The sequence below is a fragment of the Syngnathoides biaculeatus genome, chromosome 19 (genome assembly GCF_019802595.1).
Source record: "Syngnathoides biaculeatus isolate LvHL_M chromosome 19, ASM1980259v1, whole genome shotgun sequence".
NCBI classification, from domain to species: domain Eukaryota; kingdom Metazoa; phylum Chordata; class Actinopteri; order Syngnathiformes; family Syngnathidae; genus Syngnathoides; species Syngnathoides biaculeatus.
In genome coordinates, this window is record NC_084658.1 from 13065959 (window position 1) to 13087655 (window position 21697).

Below are 21697 nucleotides of genomic sequence, written 5' to 3' on the forward strand. Positions count from 1 at the left end.
GCCCAAAAGAGTCAGACACATATCCAAGACTATCTCGTCTGTAAGTCGTGCACAAGAGAAGAGGGTCTGTGCAGGAGAACGCCCCCCCCACCCCCTCCTCCCGCCCCCACCTCACTCCAACATGTGGTGCCCAGACTAAACAACGGGATGAATGTCTCCAGAACCCAACCTGGCAAAAGCAGCGCTGCAATCTCTCTTCGTGGCTCCACTGACTCGCGTTCAGGGGACAATTAGGAGCGACTTCTGGAATAAAAAGAGGACGCGTGGATTGGAATGATAACAGGAGTGGCTTTTTGGGTTTCCAATGTAGTCTCGCCACGAGGATAATTCTAGTTCATTACAAAGGAAGTCTTATTTTCATCATTTCAGCGCATCTTATGAGCTTAACTGTGACTTTCGAAAGCCTGTTTTTCATTGTGCATTACCAGGAAGGGTCTTCTTCTACCAATTGGCAAGCCCATGGACAAAAAACTTGTATTTTTACTACAATGTCACCCAGTGTTCTACGTGGGCAGAGGGGATACCATGTGTAGACGTGTGCTGGTCACTCACCGGCAGAGCCATTAACTCCTTTTAACGTCATTAGCTCCTTTTACAAAGAGAGGTCCTGCAAAATTGCAGCATTGGAACCTTTCACGCTGCACATCCAAGCCCATTTCACAACTTTTCCCCATGCAGAATGGCTTATTGCTGTTTTCTGACAAAGTATCGAGGTGGAACAAGAGCGTATAGTGGAAAGCCACGACCAGAATATGCAGTGAAATACTTTGAAAGCAATTGTGGCAATCCCAAATGCGGTAGCCGCGCATCTGATTATCTGACTGTGCGGAGCCGCAAAAGGAAACAGGAAAGCAAATAAATGCTGCTGTCACACTTCTTGTGTGCTAAATTGGCGGAAAGGCACTGCAAAGGAGGATAAATCCGACCCAGTGAAGGCGGGATATCGCTTCCACCGACACGGATAATTAATCGGTGGCTGACATGACTTATAAAAAAAAAAAAAAAAAAGTTGTTGGACAATGCCTATTGTTGTCAAATAACATGCTGAGTGCTTATACTTCACAACTCTGTCCCGGCATTGTAAAATTCCCCAACTCTGTTACGGTTCTGATTGTACTTCCAAAGTTAGAAAATTACTGAGCCAACCTTAGCGCCGGACGCTTCAGTGATGGTCCGCTAACATTGACCGGCTGGTTTGCAATCGGTAGCCATTTGTGAGAAGAAAAAGATTGGAATTTTGCCCAACACACTCAACAAATGGGAAAAAATTAATTGGGCAAAGTACGGTAGATTCTTCTGGGTTTTCTGAACTAAAAAAAGCTTTGTGTGCAACAGGTTTTGGCCCCTTGAGTCTCAAGACTCGCTGAACAACACATTCACTTAGACGCTAATGGCGAGACGTCTGAAGTGAAAACGTCTAAAAAATGCTCTTGCCTTCCCTGTTCGTACAGAATTCTACAAGAAAGCTTATCTCGGTTGGAAGATATTTGAAGAGGAACCCTAATCGCGAGCGAGGGTGTCTTTCGGTTTGTGTTGAACTCTTCCACAGGTCAGAAGGTTTTAGCGCGGTGGCACGATGAAGGTGTTGACAAGGCCAAACAAAAACTCAGTGTGCTGCTGTCAACCTGCCTCCTCCCACACGTCACCTCTCACCTCTTGGCCTCGCACGCCCAAATCACACCTCCACCCCTCCACCTCTTTTTTTTTTTTCCACCAGGAAACAGCGGCCTGGCCGCCTCAGTGCGGCGGTCAATTATGGTTTGGTCGGGGGCGGAGAACTCGGGGAAAGGCGCCTCGTGTTTGGAACCCGACGGCTCTCGGGGGGCCACTGAAGCTCAAGCCTTATCGAGGTTTTAACGGCAAGCTGCTGCATTTGGAGCAAAAGTTCCAGACGCCTGAAAAAACAGATTCCGCCGCCCTCTTCTAATTCTAAAAACAAATTTGTCCTTGTAAGACATTCAAGCTGAGAGTCGACCACCCCCTTTGGTGTCTGTGGGATTCCGCACACTCTCTCTCGCTCTCTCTCTCTCGCAGGCATACATGTGACAAGCCTTTGCCAAACAATGGCTGAGCGAAAGGACTTGGGCTAAGAGGAGGAGGGGGGTGTGCAGTTTTGTTGGATGACCTGATTGGAGCATAAACAGCAGCCCAGGAAGTGCTGAAGTAAGAAAGCAAGGGAGAGAGAGAGAGAGAGAGCGAGAGAGAAAGAGAGCAACGGGAAGGAGGAAGGGAGGGAGGGAGTAACGGAGGGAGTGGGAGTCGGGGGAAAGTGTGCGGATCCGCCGGGAAGTAGCGGAAAAAAGTTTTCGGGACTGTCGCGTTTGGACGCCCTTAGGAGTTCAAGGTGAGTGGTCGCCTCGCCGCTGCAGACAGACGGTTGCAAAATTCTCCATGACAAGCAGTAGTTATTGTCATTTTCAACTGCACAGAAAAGGAAATTCCCTTTAGGGTTAATTGTTTATCTTTCCTGCTCGGTTGCTTCCATCTGCCTCTGAAATCTCGTTTTGCATAGCTGTTGTTGTTGTTGTTGTTGTTGTTGTTTTTGGCCCTGATCTGAACCGCAGCCAACCATTCAGTAAAGCAAAAACAAAATAGAGGGAGGGAATGTGTGTGTGTGTGTGTGTGTGTGTGTGTGGCTGTCTCTAATTAAACTAATGGGGGGGGGGTGATTTTTGCAAACGACGTGCCTTGACCAAAGCACCCGTTCTGTTGCATGCGTCGCCTTCTACCGCCGCATAGTCATCACTCCTGAGAAGCTCACCTCCCTCGCGTGGATCACGAGGAGGATGACAGCAAATGGGCGACTGCAGCTCCGGCTCGCATGAGATTCGGCTGTCCGTGTCCAAGTTTGCTCACGGGGAGATTTTTTTTTTTTTTTTTTCCCCCACGGGGGGAGATGCGCCTCCTGCCTCTTGCGAAGAGTTATTTTGCGCTCTCAAAGACATTGCGCTAATCTCACCTAATTATGGACATTTCCGTGTGACGAACGGCACGCAATGAATTAGTTAATGCCGTGTAATTATGACTTCACTACTGCGTTGGGTGCGGTCGACGTCTTCCGACTTGCGTTCAAATTTGGGTGACGCCATATGAACGGAACTCTGCAAAACGAGTTCCACCTTTGAGCAAGCTCTTCACGTTTCTCTGAATTCATGAAGCGAGAACCCAGTCCCAACACAAATTACGGAAAACCATGAGTAATTGACACCCCAAAAATATTTTAAGTTGCCTATGCCCAATAGTTTAAAGTTTAAAACTGCACACTTAACTGCCATTTTACACGTAGCTCAAAATATTATTCTAGGTCCAAGAGATTCCTGAATTGCACATCTGGAAACTTCCACTCACAACCCAGGCTAAAGGCTGTCGTAGCCAACGTACAAAGGTTGTTTCCATGTCGAGAAATATCGGGTTAACATACTGCACTTCCTTGACACTTATTCCTAATTGGAAAGGGCTTTGAATATTACAGTTCGTAGGTATCTGTAAAAATCGCGTCACGTTGAATTTATTAGTCATAGTCAGACATGCTAGCAACTGACCACAATGGAGCATGTCCTGTAATTTCATCACCATTTTTCAAGAGATACCTGGAGACTGAGGACTGCTGCAGCAAAGTGAATAATGTAGTGTTTGTGTGTGTGCTGTGTATTGTCAAATGTCACATTATCGCGAAACCGAGATGTTAGGTGATTTGCAAAAAGGACAAAATGTGTGAATCTTAGCACCCGCCCACACTTCCGCTCCCGATTGTGTGATCTGATAGTTTATATGTCATACCAGTCAATGGCACTGACCCGCTCTATTGTCGCGACGTGAAAGTTACAGCGGCGTCCCAGAGCTTCCCGTTATGTCTGTTTTTGGAGATCCGTGTGGAAAAAGAGCTTTCCTACAACTGTGAATTAAATTAACGTAATCTAGAAATCTCCAATTGCACTTGAAGCGCTTTTACTGCTGTTCAATGGAGCAGCATCTGGAAGACGTTTATCTGCGTGGAAAATTACGGCTGAACCTTTGTACAAATGACATGCGAGGGACTTACAGTATGACTTGATTTGGAAAAAGAGCTCATCACTCTTGATACGATCAGAGTAGAAAGTCCAATGGACCTACTGTACTGTGATAAAGCATGGTACACACATACTGACAATCAGACCATGCAGGTTGCATAGGATTACAAATGAGCTCGTTAGAGGGACGGCCAAAGTTGGATGTTTTGGAGACAAGGTTAGAGAGAGCAGACTTCGGTGGTTTGGACATGTCTAGAGGCGAGAGAGTGAGTATGTTGGTGGAAGGGTGCTGAGGATGGAGCTGCCAGGCAAAAAGCGAGAGGAAGACCAAAGAAAAGGTTGATGGATGTTGTGAGGGAGGACACGAGGACAGCGGGTGTTAGAGAGGAAGATGCAAGAGATGGGCTTAGATGGAAAAATTTCAAACACTGTGGTGACCCCTAACGGGACAAACCGAAAGAAAAGAAGAAGGTAGTGTGTGGTCTGTCACATTTTAAAAATCCATTAAGATGTAAAAAAAAAATCAGTGAATGCTAAGCGGCGAATAACGTCCCAAACGATTCTTAACAACAAGATGGAACCTCGTCATTCATCATTCGAGTTGTCTCCCCCATGTTTCCTGTGCACTTTGCCCAGTGCTGATGTAGTGAGGAAACTGTTATTAAGTGTAAGTCGACAGCTGCCAGTTGAATTCAGCCAAGCCATTCGTCTTTAAATGCTATCATATGAGCTGCTGCGTTTTCCCAAGAATAGCAAACAGCAGCTCAGTCGAAATCAGCTTCTGTCTTGGTTCCCCGGACTGGTCTGAAACGCCAGGACGCGGAGGACGCCCCGGCTGTAGTGGCGAGCCGAAGCACGTGTAGTTTGATGGCCGCCACGGGTCATTAAGCGGCGGTGGAAAGACACCTGGGCTTGTGGCATGCGCCCAAAGGTGGGGCGGGGTAGGGTAGAGGTCCCACCAGGTGTTTCTCCACTGAGCTGTCTGCACCGTCATCCCTCGCCGTGGCTCCGTGCCAACTCTCGGTCACAACGCATCACTCCGGCGTTTCATCAGACCTCGTTGCAGGGAGCTTTCATTTCATAAGGCGAGACTTAATGAGGCTACCATCAGGGCATTTATTTGTGTGTTTTATTTTAAGGATTAAAAGTCTAAAGCAAAGATTCCCTCCTTACTATAATGAGGTGGAAAAATAAAAGTGAAATGTTATGCTACAGAGAATCAAGGGTCAGTACAAATTTCTTTTTTTTTTTTTTACCATTTAGTACAGTACAAGCAACATGCAAAACAGAAATAGTCGTACCTTGAGATACCAATTGAATTTGTTCCATGACCACGCTTGGAACTCAAATCTAACCTATCACATCTTTCGTCAATGAATGTAAATGACAGATGATGAAAAATGAAAAATTGACAGGCAGATGGCGATCCCTTACGTGGACGTTTGTTCAACAACGACGCCGCAACTCCTCGCCGAGGATAAAGAATATATGACTGTTACATTGCCTACATGCTCTGCACTGTTTGTGTTATCGCAGCACAACAAAGACGAAGCAGTTTGTGCTGCTCTTATTTGTGACGTGAGTTGCGTTCACTGCCACTTTAAAACACTCGTATCTCTCGTTTGAGCTTGCAAGTCAAAGCCGAAGATCATCCAAATGACGGTTCACATCTTGGACCACTGATATGTTTGTCCGTAGACAAAAGTTGGGAGTTTTATCTCCGGAAAAGAGAATAAAGACACCTTTTGTTGACCCAGAGATAACATTTTGTCTGCTCCATGATAGTGTTTGGCGCTTACAGATTCAGAATCTCATCGCCATTCCTCTCCTCCCGTCTAATGTTTATGGCCTTGCCACTCCACCCATTCGTTGAATTTACTTCTGTGTCCATCTCCCTCATTGTTTGCCATTGATGGGGAGGGAGCCCCGAGACAAATGTCTTGCAGGCGTGAAAGGACACTGGCCCGGCGCTCTTCTGGCGCTATTAAACCGCCAAGCTCTTTTTCTTCCAGTGTAAACATCACTCCGCCTGGCCGTCATGCATCCACTCCCTTTTAGAAGAGTGGTGAATACATTTGCTCGCAAGAACCCGCTTTTATCTTTGTGAACAGATTAAAGTGAAGGTCAAGGAATGACATGATAAGGCCAAAAAAAATGGATTCATGGCGTAACAAAGACATCTTAAAACGAGATGATCTTCATAAAATCTATGAAAGCAATTAAACAACCCGCTACCCCTCTCTTCCTTTTCATACTTTCCTTGACCCATTTGTTCATGACTCATTACCGCAACATGATTCCATAATTATCGCCATCTCAAGCAGATTTGGATCAAGTGTCCGTTCCTGAAAAATTTTCCCCCTCCAAATCCGACGACTCATCCGACGGGATGTTTTTGTTAGTGAGAGCTTTTCTAGGAGGAAACCTGCCTTGTGTCTCCGCGTGGTGTGTTTGGAGAAGTCCTTCCTGCTCTGACTGATAACTCGACAGCACTGTGTAAATACCGAACTCGATGCAAAGTAAATCCCATCCGATCCTTAAAACGTAGCAGGATTATATCGACAAACAGCTTCGCTTCCGATCCATTTGGATGTGATAACTCACACAACGAGCTCAAAAGCGTATTACCAAAACCTTGTTAAAACCACCAAACCAAGCAAAGAACCGCAGATGGTCGGTCCGTGCTGTCAAAAGCAAACATAGCTTCCTTAGTTCCAGAGAATGTCACTGTTTAATATCATATACGTAGCGCTGGAGTTCTATAGGACCATGAACATAAACGCTGGAGTCTGTTTGGAATGGATCATATCAGTATTCTACCAATAATAAAGCCCAATACGTTGCAATATTTTGTACCATCCTCAATAAACTTATCATGTAGATCTAGAGAGAACAGGCATAGATAGATAGACGAATTATTAGGAGGTATAACAGGTTCCAGTCAATATCAAGATGTATCGACAATGAAACTAATGACAAAGGTGTAATCCAACAGTGGTTTGCATCTGATCTGGGAAAAACAACGATCCAGTTGTGACTAGCTTCTTTTTCTTGACAAGGCGTATTCTGTTTGCTACAACGTTCGACGTCAACGTTTCCACTGTAGACGAGAATGGGTTTTGCGGTCTCCGACTTGCTTTGCATGGATCTACCCGAGTCCAGACTGCACCCCCGAGTACGTCTTTGCCATTCCTGCTACACCTCAGAAGTCTACTGTTACCAGTGTTCATAAAAGCTAAACGTTTCCCCAGTGTGTAAATATTTAAGTATCCTTTTTGCAGGCTTGGAATTATATAATAGGTCAGACAAGGTTCTCGTATCATTTCCCTCACAAGACGTTTTGGGAAACTGTAGTAAAGAGCCTCTTTACAGATATTAATCACTATTGCGGAGGAGTCGTGGTGTTTCCTAGTCTGTCATTAGGTTTCTTATAAGGAAGAGAAGGCTGTGGCTTGGCGTTTCCACCCCCCCCCCCCACCCCACCCCCAAGATCCCACCACCTCACAGAACATTCTGTGACATACCAGACGTTCTCATTCTTTTTCAGAATGGGAGGAAAAAGGTGGAACAGGCTTCGCAAGGCCACCACGGGACCTTTGTTTACTTTTATCGTCTTTGTTTTCGAGGTTTCCTTCCTTCCAGCTTTTGCTTTTTGCACTTCTTTGCAAGATCAGACCAGAGCCCACAGGGCAACCGAAGAGATCCTGGAAAATGGCGTATGTGGAAAAACTGGCAGATAAACTCCAACAATCGGCCAAGTTCAGCCTGAAGCTGCATCCAATTCGAAGATAGATTTTCCTTTTTTTAACGTATATGTTTTTTCCCCCCTTCTTGAAAAGGGAATTGCGTTTAAACGCTCAACTGCAAAAGTGTTTATTTCCAAAACCCCAAACTTACCCAGATAAATCCTGGCGATGAGGAGGGGATCTGTGTAGTCAATCAAAAATCAATAGGCACACCCTTGTCTGCTCCGAAGGAATGGACTTGTATTATCTGTAAAATAATCCTACGCTGCGGTTATGTTGTTCATCAAAAGGCTAACAGTCTGTTATTAATGTGAGGATAAGTTACTATCCGTGGCACGAGAAAGGTAAAATAAAAAGCTAAGCTAATGAGGCTTTTTGTCCGAAGAGACATGTGTTCTCCAAAGAGTTGTTTTTCCCGGCGTCTTTCCACCAATAATTCTCCATGTGCACTAGTTAGGTTATATTTATAGGGCAAGGGCCACAGTAATTTTGACATGTAGACATCTCAATGGATATTTGATCTGAAACTCGTCAGCCAATCGGAGAAGGGGTTCAGTGAGCGGTAGACAAACTCCAATGGCTATAGAGGATATCATGATTTGTTTTTATTAAAATGAGCCAGAAAAAGGCCATTTTTTTTTTTTTTTTCAAAACTGCTGCTTCATTCTTTATGTTCTGTTTCGAAAATGTAGCCAGGCTAGGGATGAAGCTATGTGGCCGTCCACATGGCCTATTGAATTCCTCCCAAACCAAAGGTGAGTTTCGCTCTGGGTTGTTGAAGGAGCTTTTTATTATTAGATTCAAATACATCCCGTTGAGTCCTTCAGCTCGGACAGCTTGATGGAGGACTCTGTCTGCGGGATCGGAGAGAGGCTTAATTATAGTCGGTATCGCGCTCTGGATTTACTGCCGGCGTATCCATAATGCATGGCTTGCCTCGGTATCAGCCGGGCTCCCAATCAGGGCCGACCAATCGCGGCTGCTTCCTCACGTCCTCCCGGTAGGTTAAACGCAACGTCGGTTCGCCAAAACCAAAGTTTGACTTGCCATTGTTCCATTCCGTGGAAACTGAATTATGGTGGCGTAATTGCGGAGTCACACCAGTGCGTAAGTACAAAGTTTTGCAACAATGAATGGCAATATACCTGAAGCATCACATCATTTGTGCAGATTTGATTATTTTGATTGTATTATTTTTAGTTCTGTTGGCTTCATCAAGCCCGTGATCTGCAGCTCTCTCACTGGAGCGATCGGCAGCCGAGTGTGAAGCGGCCGGGATGAGAATCAGGGCCTGCAAATCCGAGGCTATGGTCCTCAGTCGAAAAAGGTTGGCGTGCCCTCTCCTTCCCCAAATGGAGGAGTTCAAGTGTCTTGGGGTCTTGTTCACGAGGGAGGGAAGAATGGAGCGGGAGATCGACAGACGGATCGGTGCAGCGTCCTAATGTATGGCATTTTTATCGTCTGTTTTTTAGAGGTTGTTACGTGTTGCAGCTGGAAAGTCTTAATGAGCAGCGTGTTTGAAAGAAAACCAAACAGTAAAAGTTGTGGCTTGTAAATGCCCAGAAAGATAATAAAGTGCCGCGCCAAAGCTGAGGGGGACCATAAAGCCGGGATAGTGATCATTTATTTACGGTGACCGCAAACAACCCCATTCGGTGATTTGTACTTAGAATCAATCCACCCGTTGTTCGAATAATAGTGTCATTATTATTAATACAAGACGACGGCGGTGTGTGTGTGTTTTTTTTTTTTTTTCTTTTTGTTTTTGTCTGTTGGGTATTCACGAATGAGGAGGAAACAACGTGTCAAACCGTGTACACGTAAACCCGGCAAAAGACATCAAGATTCCAATAGACAATCGTTTTAATTGGGAGCGGCGAGACCTCCTTCGAGCTTGAAATCGTACCTCGTTAGAAAGTTATTTATTGCGAGCTTTGCTTTCCTGTTTCCTGCATTCTGTAAAGATGAAATTAAAAGAAAAAAGCAAAAATACACCACATGATGTTGTTCGTTGCAGCTTTTCCAGTGAGGCGACCAATCGCGTACCTATTGACTCCTCCCACGTGACACTCGTCAGCCAATCAAATGTTTCTCTGTGTGCGCGTGCACAGATTTAATTGGGGATTTTAATTGAGATGCTTTTTTTTTTTTTTTTTCCCCGTGACATATTTCTGCAGCTCAGTTGTGTTGCCTCATAAGTTTGCATCATGTCGTCCCTCCGAGCTTGTGCGTCCCAGTAAGCTGGATTCGCCCGCTGCTTTGATCAGCGAAGAGTCCCCGTCGCTAATCCTCTTGAGCTGTGGATGTTTGCCCGACACACACACACACACACACACTTTCAAATTGTGATTAAAAAACAGATGTGAAGGCCCAGCCTCCAAAAAAAAAAATTTTTTTTTTTTCAAACGTCAGAATAAATTAAATCGTAAGTGACATAACACATGTCCAACTTTTGATGCTTTTCCCGAATTTTGAAATCCGCGCAAAGCCGAGGCTTCAAAGATCACCGTAGAACTGGCACAGCCCATCTCAGGTGCAGTTTTTCCACTCGTGAAGATGAAATTTGCATATCAAGAAAAGACATTTTGCTTGGAAGCGACCATTCAAATTTGGACTCCATTGATTACACATGGGACCCGGGCACCCCCGAGCCTCGCTCCCGGGCGCATCTTTTGAGCCGCACATTTGGCATCATCTCTAATCCATATTTTTATTACAGCTGCAGGACACAGCGCGGGATTTGGGGAATGTAAATACTCTCACCTAGTCAGTACCCCTCATCTTTTAAATAGCTCACGGGGCTTAGCCGCAAATCTCTTTTGCGCTTGGCTTTGAGCGCTAATAAACAAGCGGATGGGCTTTTCATCGCGACGCGTTTGGGAGAGCGGAAAAATGGCACGAGAGAGGGAGGTGGGAGGCGGGGGGCGAAGGGGGGGGGTAGGAAGGAAGAAAGAAAATGAACGGCACTCGAACGCCGGTCCAGGCCCTCCCTCCTTGCATTACATCACTGGGATGCTTCGGCACTGATGACATCGTCGTGTTTGGGAAGGGGAGGGGCTGTCCCTGGGTGATGATGTCATCAATAACCAATCAGACCATACCAAAGAGCCTGCTAATGTCTTGTTCCTGCTCTCGTTTGGGGAGCTGTGGAGCCTTTATGGCTAATATTGCAATTTGCACTCGGATTCACCATCATAATGAGAATGTTTGACTGTGCTGCTGAACGCAGCCACATTTAGTTCGAGTTTTAATGCTTTTGTCCCTGAGAAGTTAACTTTCTTTATTACCTGACATTTTCTCTTTCTCTGTTTAATGATCATCGGACAAGTCGACCAGCTGACTGCTCCTTGCCCCAGCTTTAGTCCGAAAACATTCTGTGGTGGACTTTCTGTGTCTTGTCGATCAAGCTCGGACTCGTCTGACCAGTAGTTCTCAATTATTATTATATATATATATATATACATATTTTTTTTTTACACCAAGTACTAGAAAGTAAGTGTATTACTAAAATGTATATTTGATATTGGTATAAGACCTTGTAACATGACATAGAATTTGAGCAGTAACACTGTGGAAATGATTGCGCATACTGTAAAAAGCTAAATAACGTTTGTAGCTAAAAGCAGTTCTTAATCATTAATTGCACAGGTGAAAAGTGACTGAATTTTTTTAAATCGGACTTTGGTTGCACAGGTGACTTTTTTTCACCCCCCCTTCCCCCTCTTTTTAGCCCTCTCTGGACCAAATAAAATTTCGCACAGAGATAAATCTGATACTTTCAGAAAATGATACTCTGGACTTCAAATTTTTGATGATATTAAACCTGTTGCAAATTCGCAACCCCTGCCTGGAAAGAGTTAAAAAAAAAAATAATAATTTTTTTAAACTTTAATCCAGAAATCAAGCCTACTCCTTAGTGATCTTCGACATGCCATCGTGAGGGGCTTATAGCTTCCTCAGGAAAGGTTCTTAGAGCAGAACAGGCTGGTGAAGTTCTCGTCTCCCATTCCGGGATGGATTTCCTCCACCAGGCTGCAGCTGTTCCCACATTTGCCTACCCCTCCCCCCCCTCCCTTCCCGCCAGCCCCGCACCTTCTAGACACCACCAACCTCGCTACATTGGCCCTCAGACTGCCGTTGCCACGGGAGACCGCCGAGGCATCTGAGCCCCTCCCCGTCCGTAAGGCCCACCTACACGGAGTCTCGGCACGAGTTAATGAAGTGCACATTAACGAGCACAGCAACTCGTTTAATGAACAGCTAAAGGCCGCGAGCAGGACGCCCCGACGGCTCCACAGCGGGTAGACTGATCGTGGACTGACACATTAGACCTTGACGAAGAACCGGACAATTCCGAGAACCTCCACGGTCTGACGCGCAATAGCCTGAAAGTCAAATCCAACGGCAATAAAGTGAAACCACTCAGTTCACCTGTATCTCTGTAGATCTCGGCACCAGGTTTATCAGATCGGAGCTTAAATAAATAAGTTATTGACATGAACATATACTTTCAGACGATTGTGTACGCCAAACAATTAATGAAGGGGAGGATTTAAAAGGTCAGGCTGCACTGGACGTGAACTTCCTGCCTTGCATCTCTCAATAATTTCTGACATGTTTTAATATACACCAAACATGCAGAAAGAGAAACAGAGACTGAGATGGGAAATATGATATTTCCCTGCATGTTAGTGTAAGAAATGAATGTGGCCAGGGCGCATTGCGAGGCACTTGGCAACAACTCCGGCCTCGGTTACCTGCACGGAAAGAACTTATCAGTCACATCGGCGAGACGTCACATCTGAGCTGCCTTGTCCGGAGGCGAGTATCGGAGGTCGCTGTGTCTGGGTGAAAAATTTGCGGGGATTTGCGTTGAACCGGAAATTTGCGGGCTTTTGAGGTTGCGGCAGAGGCGGGAAAGGTGTCTGTTTCAAAATGCCGATTGCAGCGGAGTTGAGAGAAAAAATTCCTGGGTATAAAAAAAAGTAGGGTTCAATTTCATTTAAAAAAAAAAAAAAAAAAAGCCGAAAGAAACTTACTTACTATTCATGGAGGCCTGGGAGTGTTTAATCAAGAGATCAGGCAAAGATGCATTAAAGCCACCGTGTTGGGAAACTTCGTATATTTAATACAGAGCAGTAATTCAGTTGTATAAACACCCCCCACCCCACCCCACCCCCTGTTATAATATAGTGCTGTTTTTTTCTCTCTCAATCAATCCACACACTAAACCATTGAGTAGGTCTCTTTTTTTTTTTTTTTTTTTTTTTGTACGCGTCAGCACTTTGTGTCTTTTCGCAGGCTTAGTTGCGCGGCACAGTTTGGCAAGAGCGCGGGGATTCATTCCTGCGTACAGCCGGCAGGTGGAGGTTTGCCAAGCTGGATGTTCACAGGCAAACTCTGCATAATTCACTTGCAGATCCTTTGTGATCCTTTAGGAAAGGCAGCCCCCCCCCCCCTTTTCTCTCCCCCATGTGGAATGCTGTGGGGAGAGGAAGGTTTTGGACTCCGAACTGTAATTTCTGGTAGCGGTTGGATAAGTTTTAATCTTTGCAGCAATGGTTCTCCAATTGGAGACAACTTTATTTCCAATAAATGACAGTGAAGAAAATAAGTATTTGAACACCCTGCTGTATTGCAAACTCTCCCGCTTAGAAATCATGGAGGGGTCTCAAATTTTCATCCATTGTGAGAGAGATAATCTAAAAAGAAAAATCCAGAAATCGCAATGTCTGATTTTTTTTTTTTTTAACGGTTTGTGATACAGCTGCAAATAAGTATTTTCTTCACTGTTTGTAGCATAATTTTACTCTACTAATCTTCCCATCTGTATATTAGAACGAAAGGCTTATTATTCAGCCATAAAGTTCAACTTTTGTTAGACAACAAAATAGGACTAATGAATAATAGAATATACAGGGCTCCACTGCATTATCATGAAATATTTTTTCTTGAGAAAAATATGAATTTGTTATTGTCTCATGACATTTATCTTGAAAATAGGCTAAATTTCTACAGCATTTAGGGGTACATGGCGGCACGGTGGATCGGCTGGTAAAGCGTTGGCCTCACAGTCCTGAGGTCCCGGGTTCAATCCTGGACCCGCCTTGGGGGAGTTTGCATGTTCTCCCCGTGCCTGCGTGGGTTTCCTCCGGGTGGGCACTCCGGTTTTCTCCCACACCCCAAAAACATGCAACATTAATTGGACACTCGAAATTGCCCATAGGTGTGATTCTGAGTGCGAGTGTTGTCGGTCTGCATGTGCCCTGCGATTGGCTGGCAACCGGTTTAGGGTTTACCCCCGCCTCCTGCCCGTTGACAGCTGGCATACGCTCTGGCACTCCCTGCGACCCTCGTGAGGATAGGCGGCAAAGAAAATGGATGGGTGGATTTAGGGGGTACATGTGGTAGTTTTGATTAATTGCCATTAGGATTATGAAGGGGTCTTCGGAAAAGTAAATTCACTTCACTTATAAGGGATCTCCGGCCCCCAAAAGTTTGAGGATCCCGGGAAGGGTGGGGGCAATGGGTGGGGGTCTAAAATAGTTACTGAATATCTGTAAAGTCTTTAAAAGCAATCCAAAATCGGCTCACGTCCAATGTTCTAGTGAATTGGATTGAGCCGCCGCAATATATTTGTGCTTAATAGCGCAGTGTTCACAGTTTGTAGCTCATTTGTGTTCACGTTTTTTCACGTTTTGTATTAACACAAGTTCTTCACTGTTTTGGGAAGGGGGGTGGGGTGGGTGGGGGTTAAATTGGATAGCATTGTTAGTATGCCGCCTATGCACCATTTGCTGGTGGCTCCTGAAAAGCAACAGGTCGGAGCCTGTCCTCCAGAGACTCCTGCCTACATTGAAGCGGATTGTAAACGGCTGACACATGGCCAACAAAAACACTTTAGAAAAGATCCCCCGCGGTGAGGGTGAAAGTGGTGCCGGAGCAGACCCGGCCCGTCGCGTTTTGACATCGGCCGTCAGCCGCCGAGTCGCCCGTGCACTCGGCCCACCGCTGCCAATTACATGGCCCACAAACTCCCCCATTGATCGCGCTCCCCGGACCACCGTGAAGGTGCGCCAATGTCGCGCCTTCCCCCTCGCCACTTCGGATCGATCGCGCCGGCTCCGGGCCGGTGAGTTCATGAACACGGGCGGTCGCCTTGAGGAGAAAGAAGTTGCTCCTAATTTCGCAACACACGTCTAAGACCAGACGTGGCAAAAACAGCATCTGGGTTCTCCTACCAGGTCCCTAATTAGGAACCAGCGCTGTCTGGGCTTTGGTGTTGATTTGATTAGACTTCATTTCAACTTCATTGGCTGCCAAATGCGCGATGTGGATTTAGGCGGGGTGGTCCGGACCAAAGCAGGAAAGGATGCATGGTGACATGCTTCATTCAGGGGGTTCAGGTCAGGTCAAGCTTGCGTTTCCATTGTTGAGTGGCAACAGATGTGTATATAAAGTGGTTAGCAGTAATAATTAATGTACTTCTTAAAGTGTTTGTAATTGCCCATACGAGTAGTTTCAGGTTGGATAGGATTAGAAACGAGCTCATTAGAGGGACAGCCAAAGTTGGATGTTTTGGAGACGAGGTTAGACAGTGCAGACTTCGATGGTTCGGACATGTTCAGAGGCGAGAGAGTGAGTATGTTGGTAGAAGGGTGCTGAGGATGGAGCTGCCTGGCAAAAGAGCGAGAGGAAGGCCAAAGAAAAGGTTCATAGAGGTTGTGAGGGAGGACATGAGGGCAGCGGGTGTTAGAGAGGAAGATGCAAGAGATGGGCTTGGCTGGATAAAGATGACACGCTCTGGCGACCCCTAATCGGGACAAGCCGAAAGGGAAAGAAGAAGAAGAAGACAAGCTGGGATGCCCAAACAGTTTATCCTCATTTGAAACTGATTTTACATTACTGAAAATGCACCAAAAGTGCCCATGAGCATGAACATGTGATGTAGACTCTCCGTAACAACCCAGGCTAAACTTAGCTCCTGCCTGACCTACAAATCTGCAATTTCCTGGTACTTGCCACTTTTTTTTTAGGGTTAGAGTTGCGTTCAGTTGATGTTTAATTCAGCCAAATCGGTCAAAAGTGAATTTGAGGGCCACGTTTTCAAGCATTCTCACTTGTTAGGTGTACTTCAGCCTCCAGATGATGATATTACATCGATCTTAACTGTGCTAATTAAGTAATTTTCCTTTGCTTTTTAACACTGAGCCTTGTCTTTGGTCCGTGCATTCCATCTGCACCCCCCCATCAGACTTTGTTTACAAATGGAACAACATCTTGGACACCAGGGTTCAGCTCGCGATCACGCTTGACCAAAGAGTTTGTTTTCCTGCAACCAAAGTCCAGAGAAACAACTTGACACCTGTTAGTTGTTTTTTTTTTTTTTGTTGTTTTTTGTTAGTATTCTCCACTTCAGTGCTGACTCCGCTTGTGCTGATATTCACTCCATACGTGCAGTCGAGATCTTTCAGCCCGAGGGCAAAAAAAAGAGGCTGGTCGCACTTTGTCCTGGAATGCAGTTGACTTTCTAAATCCCCCAGCAGTCTATCCTGGGGCGGCGGGGCAGGGCCTATCTCGAGCCCCCCTCTCTTTTTTTTTTTTTTTTTTCCCCCTTCCACGTGAGCTGCCCCTGGAATCTCAAAGCGAGCAAGCAAGCAGGCAGCCAGCAGGTCAGCCGGAGATACGTCCCCCTTCGCCGTCGACTTTCTTGGTTTTGGGGGTTTTGTTTCGCGATTGCTGAAGGTGTGATGGAGGAAGAAATGGCAGATGAAGATTGTCCCCGTGCGGAAGGTATTGAGTTTTTTCCATCCTCACGTGCCATTCCGACGGTTGAGCGCAGTTCATTCCGAGTTTGTTTTGTCTGCCGAGTGTAATTTAGTGAGCGGCGAGGGGGGGAGTGTTTGGGAGTTAAAAATAGGTCTGGAAGTAAATGAGACGTGCTGTGGCCCTGAATCGGAGGAGCGTGTCGGATGGGGGGGTGGCGTTTGGGACCGTGGTGCCGGTGACAGACGCCGCATCGTTCTCCACCTTTGCCGTTTTTTGTTTTTTTTTTGCGTGCGTTTTCCGATCAAAGCTTAGGTTTCCTCAAAAGATCTGCGGTCGGAACTCAAAACAGAGGGAAGGCGGCTCATCAAATTTGCATAAGGTTTCCACCAATTTTCTTTTTTCATCGCTAGTTAAGAAGCTGCCTCAGCGTGGAATACGGAATAATATAGTGAAAAATACATATTTGCGCATTAAGAACAGACAACTTGAACTATGGTTCTTCAACTACAGGAGAAAAGAACCTTTACCAAGCTTCATGCTGTCATCTCAAGTTTATTTCCCCTTTTCCATCGGTGACCATTTTTGTGTGAGATCAATCTGCATCTGGTATTTTTGGGAAAAAAAAAATGGGCCGTGATGATGTGTTTCTTGTGCTGTCAACTCCGAGACGACGACGCGCTGCAAAAGCGGAAAACTCAAGCCGGCCCCCCATGGTGACAATTGTCATAAATAGAACCCCTCCCACAAAAAAGGAAAAATGCAATCAGTTCCCATTGTAACGCTGGCTGACAGTTGTTATTAATTTCCAAACAACTTTTTGCTGCGGGAAATATCGTTTATAGGAAGATTTCAAAATTCTCGACAGTCATACAAGTGTAAAAGGAAGATAACCATCCATCCATCTTCTTTGCGGCTTATCCTCACCAGGGTGACGGGGAGAGCTGGAGCCTATCCCAGCTGTCAAAGGGCAGGAGGGGGGGTACAAGCTGAACTGGTTGCCAGACAATCGCAGGGCACATTGAGACAAACAGCCGCACTCACAATCACACCTAGGGTCAATTTAGAGTATCCAATTAATGTCCAGTCAACCATTTTGGGGTACGTCAATAACACATCTTTTTTTTTTTTTTTTTTTTTTTTTGCTATTTGCTTTTTCCTTCTTTATCTTCACTGAGTAGCCTCAAAACTCACAAAAACATACCCTCTTTGTGACCCGCGCGAGGACCCACACACTCCCATACGATCTGTGTTGACGAGCAAACATCAGCACCTCACACGTGTCTTGACCTTGTCTTTCCGTGGCCCCGCCCCCATCCAGAGCAAACCAAGAGCAACTTGAGGGTCACCTCCCCCGAGGACGCCGAGCACGCCGCGCGGAGGCAGCCCTCGCCAAATGGGACGCCCGCTTCCAGGCAAGACGCCAAAGGCAGCGGACGCGCCGTCCCGCGGAGACACACGCTAGGGGGGGCCCGGAGTAGCCGAGAGATCCTGGCCATGCAGCCGCCCGACATGGACAAGAAGAGGGAGGCCTTCCTGGAGCACCTCAAGCACAAGTACCCCCATCACGCCTCAGCCATCATGGGCCACCAGGAGAGGCTGCGGGAACAGGTAAGCCGCCCCGGATGGCGAGTTCGGATATAGTATTTATTTATATACTCCTAATTTTAGCAGTAATTTCTCATCACGAGCGTTTGTGTACATTCACATTGTCACAGCAACAGGTGATCATTTCTGGTATGCGCAATGTGAGCGGCTGCACAGGGCGGCATTTCCGGGTGGAGTGTTAACATTCTCCCCCTCCCCCCAAAAAATCTTTTCTCCTGGCATCATGACATGTAAATCGTTGGCATTTGTGTGTTTACTTTGCGCCCATGTATAAGAGACATTGGCGAGGGGGGGGGTCTCACACAGGGTGCCTCTTAAGCCGAGACCGCCACTGGATTGATCGCTTCGATTGTGGTTGATGGTTCACCACAGCCACGGCACGGGTGAAAAACGGGTGATCGCCGCTCTCGTTTTTGCGATCGGGTTCAAATTCGATTAGTTGCATTCCCGTGAATGGTTCTGATCGCTGTTGTGTGAATTCCGAGAGTGAATTTTATTTTGGAAATTTGGTAGATCTGGCCCATCAGGCAGCGCGGTTTCAGTTTCCACTCACTGGCGCTGTGAAAAGTTGTCCCCCCGCCGCATGTACTCGGTTACTTGCCACCACTGCGACGCAGCGACCCAAGTCAAAGCACTGTATTCATTTTCCGAGCGGCCGCTCCGACAAATTCCAATCTCCCTTTGAGGGACTCGACGGGGGCGAGGGTGGGATGGGCTTCACCTGCTCGCATTGTCTGTTTGTTTGCGGCGGCTCACGGCAGACAAAAGGGGAGCGACAAAGCAAGTGTGTGTAGCCAAAACAATGGCGGTGATGGCGACTTTGGCGTCAGGCCATGAGGGGACGTTGTGGGCCCCTTCGCCCTTGGTGCAGGGGAACGGGCTTTTAATGTTGCACAAAACCAGTTCGAAAGTACTTAAATGTACTATGCACAGTTTCAACTTTTAATTAGGTTATTCCTTCGCGTACCACTAAAGGGAGCTACCGTACCGCCAATGCCACACTGTGCTAAAATTTGACTCCCCCATCTTAGCTTTGGACCAATTAAATGCTCTGATATGATTTTAAAATCTATGGAAGTAGATTAGTGCCACCAGGGTTTGAATTTGAAATGTAAAGTGATCTCATTTTGAAATAGTTGCGACAAATCGCTGTCTGAAATTCAATTCGCTAGAATTTTCTGTCTAAAATTCACCGTCTGTGCCACCAGGCAGAACACCCAGCCAATCGCACTCGAGCTTTCTTGGTCACGTGACATTACACACTAAGAAAGCGTAACTGGATTGGCTGGTTCTGGTTCTGATCTGAAATAACCCTGCCTGGTGGCACAGTCGGTGAATTTTAGACAGCGAATTCTAGCCGGTTGAATTGTTAACATTGAAAAGTCAGACTGTAATGCAACTATTGAAAATGTGATCAAATCCATTTTTCTGTGGCATTTCAAATTAAAACCTTATTTCACTTTACATTTAAAATTAAAATCCTGGTGGCACTAATCTACTTCCATAGTCATCACATAACTCCACCATCTCTAATTATTTATTTATTTATTGTAGAACATCCAACCACCCATCCATTTTCCAAGCTGCTTATCCTCACAAAAGATTCAGAATTTTTCCAACAGAAAAAAGGTATTTTTTTTAGGGAGCAAGAGAATAGATGCATTTATATCCAGAATAAAAAGCAAAATGTTATGAAAATCAAGTTGCAGCCTTTTTTTATTTAAAAAAAAAATATTTATTTATTCAATTAACTTTGGACCTTTTCTTTCAAAAATACCCAGCCTTTGGCTTTTTTTTTTTTTTTTCCCCCCCTTGCTTTAGTCGTTGCATCATCCTGACGGGCAACAAAAGCGTGCACTTTGTTGCTGAGTGCAGCGGAATGGACTTTTATTGTCGCGATCCCGTCAGACAGGTAGGTTCAGTCAGTCACTGTTGATGCGGCCCGGCCGTGCTTGGCTGGGGTGGAGTCACGGGCGGTTGTCATGGCGACGCGGCGTGATGTCACCACTGGAGGGGGCTCGCCGTTTGACTTGTGCGAGCCCGCAGGAGAGAGACAAGAGTAGGGGAACGAGCGATGGTCGAACGGCGAAGCGTGCCCCGTGGATTATAGCATGGTTTTACATGATCGAAGCAACTTTTTCACACTGCTCCTGCAGCTGATTGTGGCCCATTAAGGTAGATTCTGAATTCTTTTTCTCCGTGTGGCAGGCCTCCTGTTGATTCCAACTGCTTAGTACTTGTACTTTTAGGACGTGCGCAGGCTCGTTTGTCAACTTGCACGCTGTGGGCAGGTGCGCGTTGCCTCCATTGCAAAATGAAAACAAAAAGTTGTTTTTTTTTTTGGGGGGGGTTCTTTTTTTAAATGAGGGGATTGTCACTGTTGTGTTGTGCATGTGTCACGTGGCGATGATTGCGCCGTTTTTACGCAAATCGTTTTGCTGTTTTGCATTTGGAGTTGCGTAAAAATGAATGTCTGCTTTTAAGGCAGTTTTTACTGTAGTACTGTATTAGTTTTTGCCACATTCCTACTTCTTTAATTTAATATGTTCGCCATTGCAAAAAATCAAATGCTATAACCCTGTAATAAGTGGGGTGGAGCTGTTTTTGTGTTCTACCCATTGTTAATTGTTCAGTCCGGTATAATGTACTGTACAATAACAGTGGCCGAAGATATTTAGAGAGAGGGACCTCCTAGTGGCAGTAATGCATGTTTAAGTTAAAGCCTTTATTAAGGTTTTTGTGTGGAGGGGGCATTTTTAAAGATAATTATATATAGAATTTTAGATGGTTTTTTTTTTCAGTTGAATTGTGTTTTTTGTAATTATTTATGTATTGTGATTATGGTATTATTATATTACGATATAGTTTTTTTTTGCATTACAAATATATCATAAAATATCATGAAATCATATTTATTATCTTACAGTATTATTTCAATACATGTACAGTTGTATTTCCCATTTTCTATTTTAGTATTCTTTTTGCGTTTTGTGATTTTCTACTTCTGGTAGTTTTTTTTCCCCCACATGATGATGATGCTAGTATCTGCTAATATAAAAAAAAACAAAACTGAAATTTCCGGTTTCAAAATCTATTGAACAGCAACAAGTGGCCTCGTACTGTGTGGTTCTGAAGTGGATTTTTGTATAATTTTTTTTCCCACGCCGGCCACGTCAGCGTGCCGATCATACAGGAAGAGCAACCCTGCTGGCGACGGTGCGTGCCTCGCGGGCGACGACAACAAAACACTCTCAGGAGGTTTGAGTTACAAAAGGCGGAGAGACGGAAAAATGGCCGAGATGATGAACTTCCTGAATCCGCACCTCGAGAGCGTTTTATTTAAGTCGCCTTTCCAGTATTTTGTCTTCCTCGTTTAATTTCCAGGCCACGAAAGTCACGGATCAGTGGAGATGAGATAACATCCCACTGGCAAGACCACCACGAGCTAACGGCATCCGAATCGCCTGACCGCTCACAAACACGCGCACACACAATTCCTTCCTTCCGCCTGTGTGTGTATGTGTCTGTGTGTGATGAGCCGTGAATTCCGAGGCGAATAGTTTTCTT

General features: G+C 45.6%; 1 protein-coding gene across 9 annotated transcripts in view; it reads left to right on the forward strand.

The window, feature by feature from the left end:
* Window positions 1-21697, forward strand: part of si:ch211-285f17.1 (sickle tail protein homolog) — an 85925-nt gene that overhangs the window by 30865 nt on the left and 33363 nt on the right. For 6 of the 9 annotated variants that reach the window (XM_061805440.1, XM_061805437.1, XM_061805442.1 and 3 more), the window contains exon 2: window positions 17844-18133. The exons of 1 other annotated variant lie outside the window; for it this stretch is intronic. In XM_061805440.1, coding sequence (XP_061661424.1) covers window positions 17844-18133 — 290 coding nt within the window. Of the gene's footprint in view, window positions 1-2203; window positions 2345-16525; window positions 16550-17843; window positions 18134-21697 lie in introns of those variants that run through there. 2 more of the 9 variants (XM_061805446.1, XM_061805441.1) reach the window with 2 other exon arrangements.